General features: G+C 39.7%; 1 protein-coding gene across 2 annotated transcripts in view; it reads left to right on the top strand.

The window, feature by feature from the left end:
- Positions 1 to 20,285, top strand: part of WWC2 (WW and C2 domain containing 2) — a 99,858-nt gene that overhangs the window by 70,955 nt on the left and 8,618 nt on the right. For both annotated transcript variants that reach the window (XM_032186397.1, XM_032186398.1), the window contains exons 11-21: positions 885 to 1,498; positions 4,774 to 4,897; positions 7,456 to 7,536; positions 7,620 to 7,706; positions 9,577 to 9,769; positions 11,472 to 11,636; positions 12,382 to 12,500; positions 13,274 to 13,466; positions 15,392 to 15,556; positions 17,964 to 18,056; positions 19,154 to 19,396. In XM_032186397.1, coding sequence (XP_032042288.1) covers positions 885 to 1,498; positions 4,774 to 4,897; positions 7,456 to 7,536; positions 7,620 to 7,706; positions 9,577 to 9,769; positions 11,472 to 11,636; positions 12,382 to 12,500; positions 13,274 to 13,466; positions 15,392 to 15,556; positions 17,964 to 18,056; positions 19,154 to 19,396 — 2,077 coding nt within the window. The remainder of the gene's footprint in view (positions 1 to 884; positions 1,499 to 4,773; positions 4,898 to 7,455; positions 7,537 to 7,619; positions 7,707 to 9,576; positions 9,770 to 11,471; positions 11,637 to 12,381; positions 12,501 to 13,273; positions 13,467 to 15,391; positions 15,557 to 17,963; positions 18,057 to 19,153; positions 19,397 to 20,285) is intronic.

The raw sequence follows: 20,285 nt of genomic DNA, 5'->3' as shown, positions 1-20,285 counted from the left end.
TAAGAGGAAAAATGTTTTAAAGCATTTTTAAAGGTCCCCTCACAATAAGCCATACCATCCTATTTTGGGGGTCTAAAATGGCTTAGCAATTTCAGACATCTCAGCCAGATCCTGTAAATTGCGTCTTGATTGGTGATCAGTTAGAGAAAGAGTCTTCTAGACTTCTAAAAATCCACCACCCCACCCTTTTTTACTGTAGTTTATGATCTTGTTTCTTTAAAGGGGATTGCCTTGAATTATTTTTCCTGCTGTTTTTCCCCCATCAGAGTCCTCCTGAGCCAAGTCAGTGGCACACAGTTTCTCTGGCTTGGCAGGGCTCCTTATCTTCGCTTATTAAGAGGAAAAGATCGCGTATTACAGCCTGTGCCAAGCTTATGTATTTCCTGTGCGTGCGGAGTGTCTTACAGACATGAAGTAGTTCTGCTGTGAGTCCTCTGCTTCTGAAAGCTGCCATTTCTCCCATGTGCTTCGGCAAAGAGCAGGCTGCATATATTTCTCTGGAGGTGGCAGCAGTCTTCTGCTGTCACAAGCTCTTTCTTTTGCTGTGACATTGACCCCCATGAGCACCCACACGAGGGTCATTTGAGGGAGCAGAGCAGCTGAGAAAGCTGCTGTCACTGCCAGACCAGTTTGTCAAACCCGCAGCCTTCTCCGGAAGAAAAGGGCCCTGGGAACAGGCCATAAAGCTGTTTAAAGTGCCCTGATGGTGTGCAGGTTGGGCACACTGAGCTAAACCACGTATGATCGCATAAAAAATGCCCTGAGCAGCATTCAGTGTAAGAAATCGTTACGGTGCAGCTCCCAGTCAGTCTTATCTCTGCTCCTACTGTTTCTGCTGGTTCTGTTTAGTAACATCAGTGTATGTTTTTGTTCTTTCTTTGCAGCCTCTCAGCTAGCACATTGTCTGTGTCTTCAGGGAGCAGTTTGGGATCGCTGGCATCCAGCCGGGGGTCTCTGAATACATCAAGCAGAGGGTCGCTAAACTCACTCAGCTCCACGGATCTCTACTATAACCCAGGCGATCAGATAACAGACTTGGACTATCAGTATAAGCTTGACTTCATATTGCAGGAAAAAAGTGGTTACATTCCTTCGGGGCCTATCACTACTATTCATGAAAACGAAGTGGTCAGCTCCCATGGGAGACTGGGTTACAGTGACTCTCCTTCAGCTGCAGACCACCCCAAACTGACTGAGCCTCCCAAATCTGTGACATCGCTGTCTTCCAGGTCCTCACTCTCCTCCTTGTCCCCCCCGGGCTCCCCTTTGGTTTTAGAAGCTGCATTTTCTGTCTCAGCTCAAAATTCCCCTCTGCATCACCTCACTACAGACTTTGAAGACTGTGACCTTTCAGGTGATTTTGCAGGCATTAGTCTCTGTGAGAACCAAATGTTATTGGACTCTGAAGCCAGAGCAGGATCTCAGATTCCTACAGACGATAAAGATCTTAATGAAAGCATTAGGCAGCCTCTGCCTTCTCTACATGAAGGAAGTTCAGGTAATTAAAAAAAAATGTAATGTCAAATGTATACGTAATGTGAAGATTTCGTACTAACAGATGACTTTTGAATAGAGATATCTCCTGTAGCTGAGGAGTAGCTTGAACATATGTTTGTCATTGTGGGCAGTAGTTTAAAAGGACACTACATAACTTCTAGCTTCAGGTGCAGAGAGCTGTGATCACCCCAGTTCCATCTACATTTGTTCAACAGCTGTCTCAGAAGGGAAATTTATGTGTTACAGACTTTATAGCCTGAAAAGTAATAGAAAAAATGAAAGCTGGATCTTGAAGACAAGGAGGCAAGGTGTCCTTATGTATTGACAGAATGTGTGGGGATAGGGCAAAAATACCTTGTGGTATTTCTTGGTAACTTGAAATCAGACGCTTTGTTTCTCACTGAAGGGTAAGTTACAAGCTGGCACCCTCAGTAAAAGAGATTTCTGGACGTAGAGTTTGAATTTTTGTGTGTATTTGAACCTGCTGTCACCAAAAGATCTGCAGTTCATTTTGGATGTGAGCTGAGGGACAGGACAAGTTACCATGTGCCATAGTGATACTCTCTGCCCATTTTTAACATGGATTTCATAGCTTTCAGCTTTTTATCCACCTGCGAGTTAGAACAGAGCACCTAAGCTAGTCTAGGTTCTCCCTACAGTCTGTGGGTAACTTCCAAAAGGATGAGTTGTCTGATCCCAAAACTTGCTTCCCTGTAAGGAAGATGGATGAATTGTCCTGTGAGTTATTGAAGTACCCTTGGTAACTGGGTAATGTTAACTTTGAGATGGCAGATTTAGGTGTAATGAATTCCGCTCCTAGTCTGTAGTAAAGGTAGTGCAACCCAGGGTTCTCACATTGTCACAGCCTTTCGCAGAGTCAGAACTTCAAAAATCCCAGCTGCCAGGACTCAAAGGCTTGTCCTTAGAGCGCTGACTTTGCTGCCAGTTGTTGAGGTTGACAGTACGTTGTGCTTTCTCTGCACGTTTACTTATTGACTTTTCCTAGTGTCATGCAGCAGATCCATTTTGCCAATGAAGAACCAAAGGAGCCAGATTTCCTCTAGCACTGAGCAAGAAAAAAAAAACACAACATGAAATGTATCTCATCAGCACGTGATATTCCCAGTTCTGCATTTTTGGGGCTGAGCTAACAGTGAAGTATCTAACAGAGAAGTTTGGGTGTCTTAGAATTAAACTATAGCCTAGCTAGAGAGTGCATTGTCCAGATAAGTTACCAAGTTTGAACTCTTGTGCCTGGAATTTGCCAGTTTGCCAAAAAAGAAAAAAAGTACCAGGACATAGACACATTTTAACGAGCAAATTATTATTTTTTTAAAATATCAAGGAATTGTAACATCTTTTGGTTCATTAGCTCAGCTTAGTGCAATATCAGAGAGGGAGAGGAAGTGTCATTTTGTCCTTTGTCCTTTCAATATAATGTAACACAGTAGTTATTTTGTTTTAGAGCTATCTTACAGAACATGGAACAAATAGTTAATTTCCCTGTGCATATTTCAGCAGCATATCCTTTCCAAACTACCAACTTTCTGTCTGTCTTTGCAATCTGGCTGCAATCCATCTGGTCTGAAAGCTGAATTTAAGACTGTTTGGAATTTAGGAACACAGGGCTGTGAGGAATCATTTTTTTGGAGAAATAATGATTTAAAGAAATACATTTTTCAAAGGCATTATGTGGTTGTCTTTTTGAGGACCTGTAATTCTGGGTAATGTCAGGGTATCTTTTAAGTCTATAGACAGTTACGATTTTAAAGTATAAATTCATCCTGGTATTCATCACTGATACTTTCTTATATAGGGTCCCATATATTATTTTAAAATCTGCATTTAGATTGCCAAAATGAGTACTCAGATTTTGAAAAGCCAGAAATGAATGAATTAAGCTTCCTATACTACAAGTTTCCACAGTAAAATGGGCCTCGTGGTGAGGCTTCAATACATTAGAAGTGAGGTATGGAGCTGGGATAGGTTCAGTGCTCCTACTTTAATTTCCCTCTTGGAGCTGCTGCAGTGGTGAATGGGAAGGTTTACAGCAAACTCAGCTTGAGACATAAAACCTGCACAGAAAATCTCAGCCTGATAGTACAAGTTTTACAAGACTACGAGTCTGAATACTACAGAATCTGAATTTGGGGGTAGACTAACAGCAGAAGACGGTATAGGTAGTATTTTCATGTCGTAAGCTCCCATGGCTATTTAGATGCAGTGCTCACCACCTTCTGTCTGTCCCTGACTTCTCTCCACAGGTGAACCATACACACATTTGCCCCTCTGTACATGTCCCTGCTGTCAGAAACCAAGTTGGAATATCATGTAGTTCTTCCACAGTCAGTCTCTGTCATTGTCAAAGTCAATTCAGGCTGCTGTGGTAATTCCTAAGGGTAATCAATAAATCATGTCATCACCTTCACCCCTCGTGGGGGGGGGAAGGGAAAGAGCACTTCATCATCAAGGAAAAAGCATTCCTACTGCCATAAATAAAAGCACAAATGCAGCAATCAATCATCTAATCTGAAGCCTTAAATTTTAAACATCTTAACAAGATGTAAAGTCATGATTCAGGTGGGGACGATAATGCATACCAACATCCTCACCCGTCGGCAGATAAAAGTACTGCACAGGCCCTCACCATACCACACTGCAGAGCGTGGCTTTCACTGAGTGCTGCTGCCTCGCTCTGTGAGCCTAGCAGATGAGTAGGAGCTGAAGATTAAAGGTGAGCAGTAGCTGATAGTAAAGACTTCATAAAATAAAATAAAAAATTGATGATAGTAAACTAGAGGGTGTTTTTCATTTCTAGTTGTTAAATTGCTGGGAAGAGAGCTTCTGTCTGACTTGTGAATATTTAATAAACAGTCAGCACTCAGTCACTTTGCATGTAGCTGAAGTGTTACAACAGTGCAGAATGTGAACATGGCAAATGCAGGTTCAAAGATCAGGATAATTGGAGTTAATATAATGAAGATAATGAAGGATAATAACTAGCTCAACTGATACAGGTGATGATAGAAGCATGTATCTTTGGAAAGGAATAGTAGTTGTACATTTTGAAGTTCATCAGTTTGGAAATATCCCCTAGACAGAATATGCGGTAAGAGTAATACAGTCTCAGAATGTTTAATGATGTGGAACAAAACCAGTCTGTGATACTCAGTTAAGGGTCACTGCTTTCAACTTGACAGCTTTCTAAGCTATGCACTTCTCTTTTCCTGACTATTAATCTCTTTGACTAATTTTCCTTCTTCTTTCTTTTCTTAGGTGTTGACTTACCAAGAAGAGCAGCTGGTCACCTGCTTGCGGAGAAAACAGCTTGTGTATCTGCTGCCGTGTCTGATGAGTCTGTAGCTGGAGATAGTGGTGTATATGAAGCTTCTGTGAAACAGTAGGTTTGAGAAATAATGCAAGGTTTTCCACCCAAAATTACACATTTCCATAAGCAGTTATGTAGTATCAGCGTAAGGAGCTTAGACATTCTGTGCAGGTTCTGCCATGTGGCTGTATTGACACTGCTCAGAGCGACTTTTGTTACTTATTGTTTTATCTGAATTTTATGACTGCAAAGCATTTTGCTTGAATATTTGCTTTGTTAAAAAGTGGGGATTGGAAAGATGAGAAGATCCCTAGTTGAAACTTTAGTATAAAAATAATCCAGGCTAGGGTTTAATATTCACATTGCACTGTGGTGGACAGCATACAAGAAGAAAAGTATTTGCTGCCATTGCTTTTTGACAAGACATGACTTCCATGGGATTCTTCACACTTGTTTCTGTGGTATTTTCACTCTTCTAGCAGCAAGAAGAATAAACTTTAGACTGGATAACAGAAGACTGTTGCAAACTGTGAGAGAAACTAAAATCTTTATTTTCTATCTCAGTGTTGGCAAATTCTTGACATTAAGAATTTTTTGTCCTTTGAGTATTCTGAGGGGTATTTTTGCAGGATGCTTACAAAGATGTAGATGCATGTCTTCTGTTGCCAGGCTAAATGCTTTTTTATTAGGACAGATAAAGGTGTATTATGGTATCATAAACAGGCTTTATTGGCCTCTGGTGAAGGTATTTCTACTTGCGCAGTCTTCCATAAATTAAAAGGTAACAAAAATGGATTTCACTAAATAGAAAAGCACAAATAAAAAAAATAAAAAAAGGATTTGTCATGAAGTATTACAGTGGCCATTCCATCCCAGCGTAGATCACGGACCCACCCTGAATTCTGAATCCTAGTAGTTTGCTCCCTATGTTCAGTTAGACATAAAGCATTTTCTTACACTGAAGTAAACTTCTGTGTATAAAAAGGACAGCACTACTTCTTTCAGAAAGCATTTCCTTGCTGTATGGGTGATGGAGCTCTAGAATAGGTTGCCCAGAGAGGTAGCAGAGTTCTTCCTTTGAAGTGGTAGTGGAGACTTGCTTCCTTCTTTGAAGATCTTGGAGATCTTCAAAGCTGCCAGGATATGGTCCTAGGCTGTCTGCTGTAGGTGTCCCTGCTTGAGCAGGGGGATTGGACCAGATGACCTCGAGGGCCCTTCCAGCCTCAACCACTCAGAAAATTCAGCCTCCACTTGACTAAGTGACTGTGATTGTTTGGTTTAATTCACTAGCCATTCCATTATTGTCTTTCCACTTTCAGTTCTGAACCACTGTGATCAGATCACTTCTGCTCTGGTTATAAGCGCAATGGATAGAAATGAACAACCATGAAACTAAAAGCCATGGATGTTCTGTGAAGCTCTTTAGCTGTCCTCTCCAGTGACTGGAGGGATAGCTGGAAAACAGACAAAATTCCTGTCTTCTCCCTGGGGTTATTCAGGAAGAGACCTGCTCTATTACTCAGGAAGAGAGAAGAGGGGACGGTTGCATCCCCTCAGCCTGTACACAAAAGCAAACTCTTGCCATTTGTGCAAGCCAAGATTTACAGGTACTAAGTTTTCTGTGATAGTTCCAGGTCTCAGCATTCTTAATTCTTACTGAGTAGGAAGTAGTGAAGAGGTAGTAAGTGCCTCTGTGTGGTTCACTTATGTTTAGTATCTTTATGAGCACTCCGTATGGAATAACTTAAAAATTCTTGGTGTGCTCCAGTTCTGTGATTTCCACTATATAGACCAGTCCTTTGTGTTGAGTAATTTAAGGCAGGGGAGGAAATAAATACACCCTATCATATTAGCCAGCTGCTAGGAAATGAATAGGAACGGGAAACCTCTAGATGTAGAGTCTTAAAATAACGCTTGGTAACATATGGAATATCTGCATCATTCTCCACATTTCCTATTTTGACCAGCATTTATTGATCCCAACAGTCTGTTTTTAAAGATCATTGAAGCACATTAATACCACGTCCTCATTCAAACCTCACAGAAAATTACTGTATTTTGCTTGTTTGTTTGTTTTTGTCACACTGATTCTCTGTAATTCCATTCTGTACTGGAGTTGCTCTTCAGCTGCAAGGATTGAGTCCTTTTGGTTCTTTGAATGGCTTTGAAAACAGGCTCAGAAGAAAGATCTTTCTTGTTTGCACAGAAACCTCTTCATTATAGAGTTCCTCTTAAATGTTCTCTGAAGCCGTATTTCGTATACAGCATACATGTGGTCCGATGCTTATCAGAAACCGTACTTTCCAATTTTGTGTCCAGGGGGATAAAGAAGTACTAAACGTGTATAAAAAGTCATCAGTTTTTCCCTTGCCTGTTAGTCTGGTTTGCTTCAGCAATCATTAAAAGGCCTTTACAGCTCATTACTGGAGTTGTCAAAACATCCAGGCACCAACTATCTTAAAACAGGAGTTGCTATTGTGTAGGCCGTGAAATTCTCATTTGGACTGCGTGCTGCAATTAAATCAGCCTGGTTAGGAGAATACATATACGTTCTGTGCGTGCGTACCTCAATTATTGCTGAATCTAAGTACAATTTTCCTAATGATTGAGTATTTGCTTGTTTGCCCTAGACCAAACGAAACCGAGGACACTGTATATAGTGAAGATGATGCAACAACTCTCGAGGCTGCCCAGGTACAGATAGGACTCAGGTGAGTGAGCAGCAAAGGGAGTATTTGTCTTCCTATGTAAAAGCAAACAATGAGCTTTCCTCACGTTGTCCTTTCTTTAACAGATACGACCACAGCAATTCAAGTTTTGTGATAATCATAGGCCAGCTTAGAAATCTTCCAGCGTTTTCTGTCCCCCTTGGCTCTAAAGTGTAAGTCAAAAAATCACTGAGTAGTAGTGTTGAAATATGAGAGTATAATAATACATTGTGTACATTTTTCAAAGGAATGGATTGATTTACTGCTTAACAACACTAAAATATGTATAAAACATTTCTAACCATAGTAGTACTTAGCTTATACAGATTCTATCAATGCTGCAGGAAAAAGAAGTTACCAGAAAATTTGTACATTAAAGTGGAATACTTAATATTTATGTCAAGGGCATTTATGTTCACCTGGGAAGATAGAGGTTTGTCACAGCAAAATCTGAGGCATTGATTGACATTTAAACTTTTTTTTTTTTTTTTTTTTAATTAAAATGAAAGTTAGCACTTAGGCTAAACAAAACTGGTAAGCACTTCATCTTTTATTTGTCTGTTTACCCATCATTCTGGCCTGATGCCAGTAAATTGGCTAACAAATATTAAAAAGAATGCTCCAGTGAACTGTCTTTTAAACACAATTTTAATTTACTTTATCTACTATTCCTACTTCTTTTCTAAACGTTTCCTAATTGTATTTCTTAATCTACTAAAACGGCTACTTCCAGTAGACCATACAAATTGCTCAGCTACACTTAGGTGAATACTACAGCAGCATTACTGAAATTACATTACACTGCCACTTAACTTTGGGATTGGTTTGTCAAAAGGCTGTACGCCTGCTCTCCAGGCTATACTTGATAACCAAACAACTTAGATCTCACTCTTTATCCCAAAAAGCTGAACATAATTGGGGAATAAAAGATATGCCTAAATTCAGAAAGCAAAATCAAACTTCTCCCAGACCTAATTTCTTCTGTTTCATTTCATATAAAACCAAATTTTTAATAATACTAACAGTATGTACAAAATCACTACCAAAAGATACAGTAATACTGCTGTAACTCTGGGGAGAATAATTTATTTTTTTCTCAGTTTTTTGCAGAATACTTTTCCTTGACCCACTTTTTCTTCTTGCTTTAGATAGCTTCATTGTATTCTGTTCTACAGTGAGTATCAATAATATTTAAAGCCAATACCAGAAATAGGTTAGTGCGTAGGCACAGAGAAGATGCAGAACAATTACTGGTTCTCTATTTGTGTGTATGAGGTGCTGTGCACTAGGTAAATAACATCGACAAATTGCATTAGGAATGTCTTCGCTCCATCAAATCACTATTAAAGTGAGACTTTCAAGTTAGGTGATAACTACCTTTATTCACACAGTATCCATGCGTATTTGTTAAATAAATAGAATGTGGCTGCCTAACAATTTCAAGATATTTCCTAAACTGAAGTTCAAGCTTTCAGGCCACATTCTTCTAAGTCTCACTTCATGTCTTACGAATTAGTCTTAAGCAGCTATGACCCTAACTATTTTCTTCCACATTTTTCTTAGTTTTCTGTTTTCTTTGAAGTTTTTGTATCGTTTGCTTTTTTAAAAGATTAAAGGACATGTTGCTGCTTTTCAGTGCTGCTCCCACAGTTCTAAGACTTTAGTTTTTACCTCTACATTTTTATTTTTTTTTGGTAACTAACATTAACATCATTTTTCCTCCCGTCTGTGACATGGTCTTCACTGTTCCCAGTACTACACCAGAGGATAAATTTGGTTAGGGACAGAAATAGCTACCTCTTCTGCTACTACCATCCCAGATGCAGACATTCCTTTTGGGGAAATGCTTGTGGAAGGCATGGGGTGGGGGAGTAGTTTTTTGACCCCTTCTCTCTTTTTCACCTATTTGATTCCACCTCTGATTTGTTGCTGTTTCATTTTCTTGCTGTGCAGTCCTTTAGACGATTGGGGTCAACTTCTATCACACATCACCAGCAAATGCTAGTTTAAATACAGGTAAAGGTTTTGTTTTGTTTCCGGCAGGTACATTAGAGTAGCAGTACTTCCATCCTCAGCCGATACCAGCTGTCTGTTCCGCACAAAAGTCCATCCGGCCATGGAGACCATTTTATTCAACGAGCTATTCAGAGTGGCCATTTCCCAAGTAACACTGCTCCAGAAGACACTGAGAATAGACGTGTGTGCTGTCAGTAGAAATCGTCGGGAGGAGTGCTTGGTATGCAGGTTTACTGCTGGCTTTTTTTGGCATGCATTTGTTTATTGTGTCTCCTCTAATTTTTGAGGGTCAGGGCCACTGAAATTTCACAGTACTTGCTTCAGATTTTTTTTCCTTTTCATGCTTATTGATTTAATACTTAAAATACTGCCTTTCTGTTAAACTCCAGATACACAATCTAAGCCTGGATGGATGTTTTAGGAGGTGTTTTGATAATTCTAACACTGCGTTACCTTAAGCCTTTAGCTATAGACTGGTACTGCAGCTTTGCAGTTTTAGATATTAAGAAATCACATATTTAATGCAACATTAACACTAGACTGTAAAAAGCTGAATGAGAGCCACAATACATCCAAATAAATCATTGTGAACCCTCCTTACCAAACCTTGAAACCTTATTACCAAAGAACAAAATTAAGCTAAATAAAGTTTTGCACATTGTTGTAGGTTATATTAAGTCCACTTTTTTAGTCTTGGTGATCTGTAGAAATAATAATAAAGCATAACATTCACAGACCAGCCTATTTCAAACCAGCTTTCTTGTATTCTGTCGTTAATTGTTGTCATTGCCTAATCAGTGATGCTTCATTTACTTTCAGATTGCTTTTGCACTTTCTGGTGCAAATCAGCCTACTTTTTCACCACAAGTCTGACTTAGTAGCACAGTGAGATTTTCAGTTAAAACGCCCTGAAGAGATGCTGGAATTCTGTAAAGGTTCATCAGACCAGATTACTGAGAATGGCCTCTCACTTTCAAAAATGCAGAAGTTAACTTACTTCCTGGGGGATGTGTTGGCCTTTCTCAGTGTGTTAGCAGACTGAACTCATCAGCTTGACTGATGTGAAGAAAACCAAGAGGTTTCCCCTCAGGTGGAGGAACAGTCAAAGACCAAAAATGCAACAGAATGGAGGATTCAAAGGTGAAGGGAAAAAAATATAAAAAAAAATATAAAACAACAAACCAAAAGACATAAGGGCTAATCACAGGATCAAATGAAAGACTTTGGAATATGACCCCCAGCAGAAAGCCCTGGGCAACATGACCAGAGTCTTGGCAAGAGCTATGTACTCAGCCCAGTAGCTGTGAGAATAATTTGCTTTGCCAAAGAACGAAGGGTTGTAATCTCCAAGGCACAGCCCCAAACCAAGTATTTTATAATTTCCCAGAGTGCCAACTCAGTGGATGTTAGTGCTTGTCCAAATGAAAGGGTTTCTTAATCTCCTTTATATAGTGTCTTTTCATCTGCTTCCTCACTGGTTAGAGCAAACAAGGTCATCCATTATTGTTTGCTGTATTGATGATTTTTGTGGTAAAACAACTGAAAAAATTGACTAAAACTTGCTGCCCCGTGAGTTGACGCTGCAGGTTTCACTGACACAGTTTTCCATTATTGAATGCTATAGAAAGCAGGCATATGATATGTTGATAGAGAGGGATTTGTGTGCGTGCATGTGGGGAGAAATTCCATATACTGAAACAAATGGACAGCAGAATGGACAGTTTGGGCCTTCCCATGTATTTCTCTTTGTTTAATTAGCAAGGGAGGGAAATAGAAAAAATGTACAGTTAAAAAGAAAATTAAGATCCGTGTCAAATTTGTGCTGCCTAATTTACCTGATAAATTCTGTAGAATTTATTTTCAGCTGTCTCGCAGGAAAATGACAGATATGAACTTCTTTCTTTCCCTTTATTTTTGCGCAGGCTGGAACTCATATCAGTCTGGCAGATTTATCGTTTTCTGATGAGACTTGTACTCTGTGGTACAACCTTTTGCCTTGCAAGCAAATTCCTGGCAAAATAAACAAGGAACAGAATGAAGAATCCATGTTTCTGTTAAGCAAGCAGTCTTCGGACTCACTGGACTTGGTGAGTGATGTGTTGGCTATTACTGTAATAACAAGGAAAAAAGCCAGAGACTCTACTTGTCATAGCACTATGATTTTGTGCATATTAATTGTCCTCCCCCAAGACCTAGTCATGCAGTTTTGTTCATATTGACTTTTTGTGTGAGTGGATCTTATATGGTGTTACAAGCTTGTTGCTAAATGTGGCTAGGGATGAGGCTTCGTAGTGGATTACAGAACTGCGCTCCAGTTCACAACACTTGAGCTGTTTCTTCTTGAAAATAATCTTAACAAAGCTTTTATTAACATTACCATTGGCTTTCATATGCATGTATTAAAAATTACTATTCATTATTTGAATTTGTATGCTTAAAAAAAGCCATTTACGCAAAACACTTGCCAATTTTTCTAGTTAAATAAGCTTTTCTGCTTCAATGCCTCCTTAAGAGAACTACATTTAAAAATGTGACTCTAAAGAGCAATGTGTTTTTTTTTTTTAACCTAGTGATATTACAAGAAGAGAGACAAGGTACTACAGGAAGACAGAACTATATTTGATTCCATTATCATTTTACAAATAATCTATTTTTGATTGAGATTTATTAGTTAATGTGCGATACGGTGACAATTCAAAACCCTTGTATTTGTGATCTAAGTCGCATTTTTGCTGGCACCAGGGTAATACAGCTCTTGTGAGTTGTGATTTTCTTTTTGCTTATGTTATATATCACTCCGTTCTGTTTTTCCCTCTCGTTCCTTGTAAGCAGGATGCTGTGTCAGCTCTGCTGGAGAGGACATCTGCTGAGCTGGAAGCAGTAGAACAAGAGCTGGCTGAAGATGAGGAGGAGGAGGATGAACAGGAGCAAAGGGGCTCTGAGGAAGACTGGTAAAACCACTTTTTTCCCCTTACTGTTCAGGCCTGAGTCTGCTCCTTCTCCCTTTCCATAGACAAATGGAAAGGCTGTACTTTCAGAGGAGATGGTGGGGAGGAGACTCATTCTCTTTTGTGATCAATTCATTCACCTTCTTTTAGGTTTACAGTGTCTTGGCTGCTCTGTTAACTCCCATTGCCAATGCCCCTCCATGCGCATCTTCCTGTGAACCCATTTGGGGTGTCTAAGCCACTGGAGGTGTACTAAATGTGTTCTATTAAGTGTTAGTTGCATTAATAGGATTTGAAGGGAGACCTGCTGCCCAACAGAGTCAGCTTCCACTGATCATCTTCTTTTTGAAGAAGCTGTGAACTTTCCCCAGAAAGAAGCTTCTTGCTACATTGCTATGTTGAGTGGTGTTTCCATGCAATTTTTTAGCTACAGTGTAAAAATAAATACATACTTTTTTGCGGGGGAAGAAGGGACTTGCTCATTGGTTTTGTGGCCAAAGTCCTTCAATGTTATCAGCACACAGCTATAGTATATAGCACAGTGCTATTGTAATGATCCTGAAGGTGATCTGTAGTAGAACTTGCTGGGTTTTATTGGTGCATATAATAAAAAGTGCTTTCATGTGAACTTTTTGGAAACATTTCAGTGACACTCATTTTCCCTGTCAGGAAAACATGTGCATTATACATGGGTGAAGGCCTTCCAATACCTTTGTGCTGGATATGGTGGGCTTTATCAGTTCAAGAATAAACCTGGGCTACTTTTGTTTGTACAGGTTAGAAATGCTCGTAGAAGCATCTGATGAAATAGTTGACGAAGAGGAAGATGGCATTAAGCTGGCAGTAGAAGGCAGCTGTCCTGATGACATGGGGTTATTCACTGATGCAGCAGAAATGGAGGAAGACAAGGACAGAGAGAACGATGATGAGGGCCATGAAAGCCAGCAAGCTGCGGTAATACTAACACTGGTGAGTATTTTGGAATATGCATTCCTGTGGTATCTTTATATGTCTGAAGACCTGTTTCTGAGCAGTTAATCTAGAAATCTGTCACATCTGAGCATTCACAATTTGATGCGGCATTTACTGTAGGACTTGTATGTATTTTTAACAAAACTTTTGTGGTCCGTTCTGAACCATACAGAAGGCATTTAACAGATATGCTTCACAGAGCTTTTAAGTTAAAGACGATTAATTAAAAATGTCAGTTTTCACCTTTTTTTGTTGCACAGAGAGAATATTTAAGGTACAGGTGCAGTTCAGTAGTTAAAATATTTCTGCATGCCCATTTCGTTGTTGCCTATTTTCTTCTGATTTATCTGCTCTGTTTCGCTTCTAATAAATAGAGGGAGAAACAGAACAGGGATCAAGATCTTTAAACCAGTGAGGGGATTTCATTATTTCTTCTCTTTATATTGGGGCATGAAATACAAAAGCTGCTTAGCAGAGCAGAGGCAGAAAGACTAATTTAACATAAAATTCCAAAATGTGCATTAAACTGTACTGTTGAACTACTCACACATTGCACATAGCAAATCCCATGTTCTTGTCAACTGTTTACCTAAAATTATACTCTACTATTTGGAGAGCACCTTTAGAAAACCTTTCATACAGATATGCTTGATGTGGTAGCACGAACTCTAGAAATAAAATTTTAAGAATGCTTTTTAGCACCTTACTGAAAATACTGGTGCATATATTAGACCTACAGATTCTGTAAAATAACAAGGTAAAAAGACGAGTAACAGCTTGATCCTTCAAGTTTGTGACAATACAAAAGTTTGACGGTGGACTTGCTTGAAACTGTAATTAACTTCCAATTAATGTGCAAAGATGTCAAATGAACCGAGGCTGTGGTACAAAAGGACTGACAGTCTTCTGGGTAGCAGACAAATATAGATCAGAGCTCTAACTCAGCAAGGGGAGACATCAAGGAGACCATCTGAAGGTTAGACACACATGTAAGTCTTTTGCTAAGCCAGGGCTAGACCTGGACAGTGAGTAAAAGACAGAGACCTGATTACAAACCAGCCACACAACAGATGATCTTGTGCCAGAGCCTTTCAGGACTGCAGTTGTGCTATTTAGGCCCTTGTATTTATCACCCGTGCGCTCAAAATCATGAAGCTCATTAAACTACCTGAGTTGGAGAAAATGCCCCAACGCACATCAGTAATACCAAACGTGCCAGCTGCTGCAGTGCTCGTTGTAGCCCTGCTGTCAAGGTGATTGCTGTGTGTTAGCACAGACTGCGCCACCTATGGGGATGCTGCACCTGAGGCTCCCCGTGACACGCTTGGGGTAACCATACTAGGCAGCAGCCCCTTCTGAGGGCCAGCAGCTAGAAATGTCTTCTGCCTGGGTTTCACAAGGCTGGCAAAGCTCTGTAGAAGCCCCACTGCTGGGCCTTTGGGGCTGTGTGACTGTATGGAAGGGCCAGGGCAATGCAACTTTCCCAGCTGCTGCTTGCAGTGCACGAGCACCATCTCTGGCATGGCAGAACCTCGTTTTTCTGCAAATGCCGAACAAAGCCAATATAAATACAAATGCAGAGTCATAACAACAATAATAATAATCTCTGCAAATGGCAAACCAAAACACTTGTTGTACCATGGCTGTATCACACCATCTGCAGGGCAGCAAAGGCAAAAGCCTTGGTTCTGTTGGATACACAGGGTACCTTCAAAGACTCCCCCCAGTGCCTCTACACATTTGGGAGTTTTGCTTTTCTTTACTTGTCGTAGTTTCTCTGTTATGTGCAAGATGATTTTTGCCACTTGTCTTTTTCCATCCCGTGTAAGGTGACAAGAATGCTTGTAAAATCTGAAGACATAGAAACTATGCAGTGGCATGTGTCTGGATACACTACTTATAAACCTCATTTCTTTTGATAGGTTGATAAAGAGACTAACACTGAGGAACCAGTTAATGAGAATGCAACAGTCCGACCCAAGGACAGGGCCAGCTGGAGCTCCAGACAGCGTCCCTTTGTCAGGAACAGCATGATAGTGCGCTCACAAACCTTCTCTCCAGGCGAGCGGAACCAATACATCTGTAGGGTAAGAGGAAAAACACTTGGAATGAAGAGCTATTAACGAAAGAGTCATTTAACTTCTTGGGAATGATGCATTAATGACAGTGAGTCATGCACCAATTTTCCCTGCAAGAGGCAGAGCCTGTGCTTTCTCTCAGTTTGTTCTTTCCCTAACTGACCTGATGTGTAGGAGAACTGCCTTCAGCAAAGTTTTGTGCTCTTGCAAAACTCCTTTACTAGGGCAAAAATAGATCCTATTGGAGAGAAGTAGCAAAGTCCTGTCCTGTGCTGGCTGTCTGCAAAAAGTGTTTTGCTGCACATGAGCAGCTACAGCTCTCACACGGCAAAATAATTTGTTAAAACAAAATAGAGTTCACTGTAAATTGCCATTACATTAACATATTTTAATAATATAACCATTTAAATGTAACAGTGTGGAAAGAGCTCAGTCATCAATTGTAAATATCACTTTGTATCTTAACTGGTTTTAAACCTGGGCAACCCGAATCCTGCTGTAATTACCTCTTTGAAGGATGTGTGAGCACAGCCTAGGGGCTAAGTTTTAAGCATGGCTTTAATGACAAAGTTATCCAGTCTCTATAATGGTAGTATGGGGGGGGGGGGAGAAAAAAAAAGAATATTTAAATTATCAACTCTATTGCTGCTCAGCTGAGAAAATCATGTGTTTGAAGATTTAAAGCATGGACTACCAGCTCTATAGATTGTCATTTACAGATACCCTAGAAAAGGCAGGTTATTTTGATCTTCATTTTCTACAGGCTACTCACACAAGTGTGACTTTTTAAAATACTTGATGCTTTAAATCTTCTCCAGTTCAGTTAGAGGTGGTTGCATTTATCATTTGGAAATGGTAATGTTGGTTGCCTCTTTATAATTCTCATTGGCCTAAAAATCTATCGTCAGTATGTAAATATTTAAATGACTATTCATACATATGAATGAAAAGTAGTGGATAGTATTGTAACAATCTGTACATGATTTGGATAGATCATTGGCTGAATTCAGAACTTAGCCTTCATTTTAATTCATTTTAATTTAATACTGGCAACTGTCTATAGTGGCAAAAAAAAAAGGAGGGGGACCATTAACTGTGGAGGTCATCTACAGGAAGTGACGCTAGGTGCTTTGATGGCTTAGTTAGTAAAAACCCATGAGTTTTCTGCATCCATAAAGTTCTGCACTTTTGTAGCTTAGAAACTTGCCACGTACCTGCTGCCTGAAGCCAGAACCTGAAATAACAAGCTGTGACCAAAACACTGTCTCTGTCATCACGTACAGTATAGTATGTCCTGGAAGCAAAGTAACCAAGAAAAAAAAACACGTTTGCACAAATCCGTCTTTTGCAGCTTCAGAAATACTCATGGTCCGTTGCCTGGGCTCAGGAGTGGGCACTGTAGCTGCATCCAAGCCTGTGGATAGGGCTGAGCACTCATGTCTCCGCGGTCTTAAGAAAGTACCTGTTCTCATATGATGCTACAGCAAACAAACAGAACTATTTTTGAGGCCTAAAGGACAGACCCGAAGTCTGTTGGCACCTTTGAAAAATCTCCCTTGAAAAGTGCTTAAAACAGTGGTCAGTGATGACCTCCACCTGTGTGTATCCAGGGGTGAGTTCCCAGCAGCATCTCCGTGGTGAAAAGACAGACTTCTCTCTAGAGAAGTGTATTCATGTTGCAAAAGTAATTTATTTCTCACCCCAACTCCCAGTCGGTCCTGTATAAACATGCTTTAGGGCTCTGGCAAGTTGGTTATTGAAATGTTAGCAGAATGATTCTTTTTATCTGTCCTTTTCTGAGGAGGTGAAAATAAATATTTAGATAGATGCTTCTGTTTTCTTTGAAGATTTACCACCACGCATGTTGATGCATCTAACAATCAGCCTGTGTTGATGTATGTGGGACTGATGCTGTAACTAAGAAAAAAAACCCTGTTGTTCTGTGGTGGATATTTGAGAAGGAAAAAGTACTTCAGAATGAAGTTGTACACACACCTGTACTTTTTACAAATAGTAATACAAAACAAAAGGTGTATGTCTACAGAAATTTTCCTTCCCTGTGGTAAATTTGTTAAAGCCTGCCCCAAGTAAAAGAAATCCATAATAAATGAACTCTGTAGTATAGTCTGCAGTCATACAGAAGCCAGCCAGTGATTTGGTGGTACTTAATAGCCAGTTATCTTCCTTGATTCCTGAACAGTCTACTAGTTAGTTCAGTAAGATCAGTGATTGTCATGGCATAGGAGCAGAAATTTAGAGTAGATGCTCTAGTTATTTTTTCTTGTATTTTACATGTATAGTAAGAATGACCTACCTGTATGATCAACACTGAGGCTTTTGGACTGTCTTCATCAATACAGATGTATTTGTATGTGAAGATGCTTTATATCTCTGTTCATTATATACATTTTGACAGTTGAATCGAAGTGACAGCGACAGCTCAACACTGGCCAAAAAGTCTCTCTTTGTGAGAAACGCCACAGAAAGGAGGAGCCTAAGAGTTAAACGGGTGAGTGCTGCATTACCTGTGCGGTTTAAGGGAAAGAGTTTGGAGATGAGGAATAGCAAGTAACTTAAGCCATATGCTTTATTTCAAGTATTTGAGCAAAAGTGATGCAAGTTACCAGATGTAGACTCTATTTTCAAGTTGAGACCTCCCCACAATGGTCTTTATCCTTCACTATCCTCCACTGACAAAGCTTATGTTGCTCTAGTTGTGGCTGGAGCCAGCAGCAAGGTGCTGGCGCTCAGCATTGCAACATCTACTGTTGGATTTTAACATGTTACCGTCAAAGCAGTCTGAGTTAAAGAACCGTAGTGTTACAAAGAGACCCAAGGCAGCCTAAGCTGCACAAATGTGAACATCAGCAGCATGCATCTTGAGCAAATTTTGATGGAAATTTCAAGGATTCAGATATGCTTTTAAAGTTGATTTACTCTTCTCCAAGAGTGTATGAGGAACAAAGTGACTGAAGGAGAAGAGAGTAAGATTATTTTTATTTTACACAGAGTTCATTCTTATAAGTTATGAGGTATATTTTAATCCTGACTGCAACTAAAAATACGCTTCCCCAGAAGGGTTGTTACCAGGTAGCAGGATTACATTTGGCATAAGAAAGAAGTATAAAATAGCCTAGGACAGCTTGTACTGCCCAATTTATTCATGTGAAAATGCACAGTGAAAGGATAGTAAATAAATGTGAAATATACTAAAAAAGTGCCTGTTTACAGAGTTCATAACATCATTTGCTTGGGCCTTGAAAAAGCAACCGTTGAGTAAAAAAACAAAAAATATATAGTTGAAATCTGTGGGGAAGTCTGTGTAGTTTTGGACTACTGGTATTGTGCTGTCCTGAGGATCAGACCAGGGTTTTTTGGTTTTAACCTGTCAATATATCATTCTACAAGTTTTTGGTGAATCTTTTGCACTTATGTTTAATGACTGACCGAAAAATAATTGCAGAATAGATGGATGTTTGGATGGGGATCTTATAGCAACTTTCTGCTAACAGAAAATAGTTGAGCTTTTCTGAATGTATTCTGTCAAATTCTGCACTAGCCTTTCTGGATATTAATTTTTATTTTTCTCCTTCCCAAATGATTCAGCCTGTTTGCCAACCGATCATGCGAAGAGCTATGCAAGAGTGCCCTATCCGCACTTCCCTGGACTTGGAGCTGGACCTCCAGGCGTCACGCACACGACAGAATCGACTGAATGATGAGCTTCAGGCCTTGCGGGATCTTAAACAGAAGCTTGAGGAAATGAAAGGTAGAGGAGAGACAGACCTTCCCCTGTGTGTGCTCGAGGATGAACGATTTCAGAAACTCCTGAAACAAGCTGAAAAACAGGTATGAGCAGCATACAGATTTTGTGTGATTGAACAGAGATATGCTCTTGCCTTTTTTACAAATACATTTACAGATTTTTCCAGAAGTTCAGAGTTGACTACTTATGCTATGTAATTCAGATGTGTAAATGCTATTTCCTCTATTAGTCAATACTACAGTATTTACACCTAGAATATGAAGCAGCATTGTTGTAGCACCCCTATCTAAATGCTGTAGTAATTCAGAGTAGAAACTGTTATTTGAGGTAATAGGTGTGGTTGGTGTAGTAAAATAGCAGAGGTGTCTACTTGAAAGTTCATTTAACAGTTGCATCCCAGCCATATGTCTACAGAGTTTCATACGCTTTTTGTCCTCCAGCATTAGCTGATTTGCAGCCTTCACAGAACTGGTAGCCAAAAGATCATTTTATCAGGTAGGGAGAGGCAACAGCCATTACTTACAGTAGTGGGGGTGTACAGGAAGGGTGGTACTTCCGCTGTGGCTTAGTTCTTTAGGCAGGACATACTTGTTCTAATTTTGGCAGATTAAAGCCAAATTCTGCTCTCCATGGGATTGTCTGTAAAAGAATACAAATATATATTCAGTCTCTAATCTAACAAACTAAGATGGGATGCCCTCATGTGAGTAAAGACAAGAATAAGGATAGAAGGGATGAGAGGCAGCAGTGACAAGCTGGACCATGGGAAATTCTGACTTAATACGTGAAAAAAGTTGGATTTTAAGTGTTTTTTGTTTTGTTTTAGGGGGGCATTTGGTTGTGTTTTTTAAACTATGAGGGTGATCATCCTCTCCTGGACACAAGTTATTCAAAGTAGTAAAAATGGAAACCCATTTCAATAAACTGCAGAGGACCTCTTAATATGTAAATAACAGTTTTAAAAATAGTTAA

Source organism: Aythya fuligula, chromosome 4 (assembly GCF_009819795.1).
Source record: "Aythya fuligula isolate bAytFul2 chromosome 4, bAytFul2.pri, whole genome shotgun sequence".
NCBI lineage: Eukaryota > Metazoa > Chordata > Aves > Anseriformes > Anatidae > Aythya > Aythya fuligula.
The sequence above is the reverse complement of the archived record's forward strand: the minus strand, read 5'-3'. Positions and strand labels throughout refer to the sequence as shown.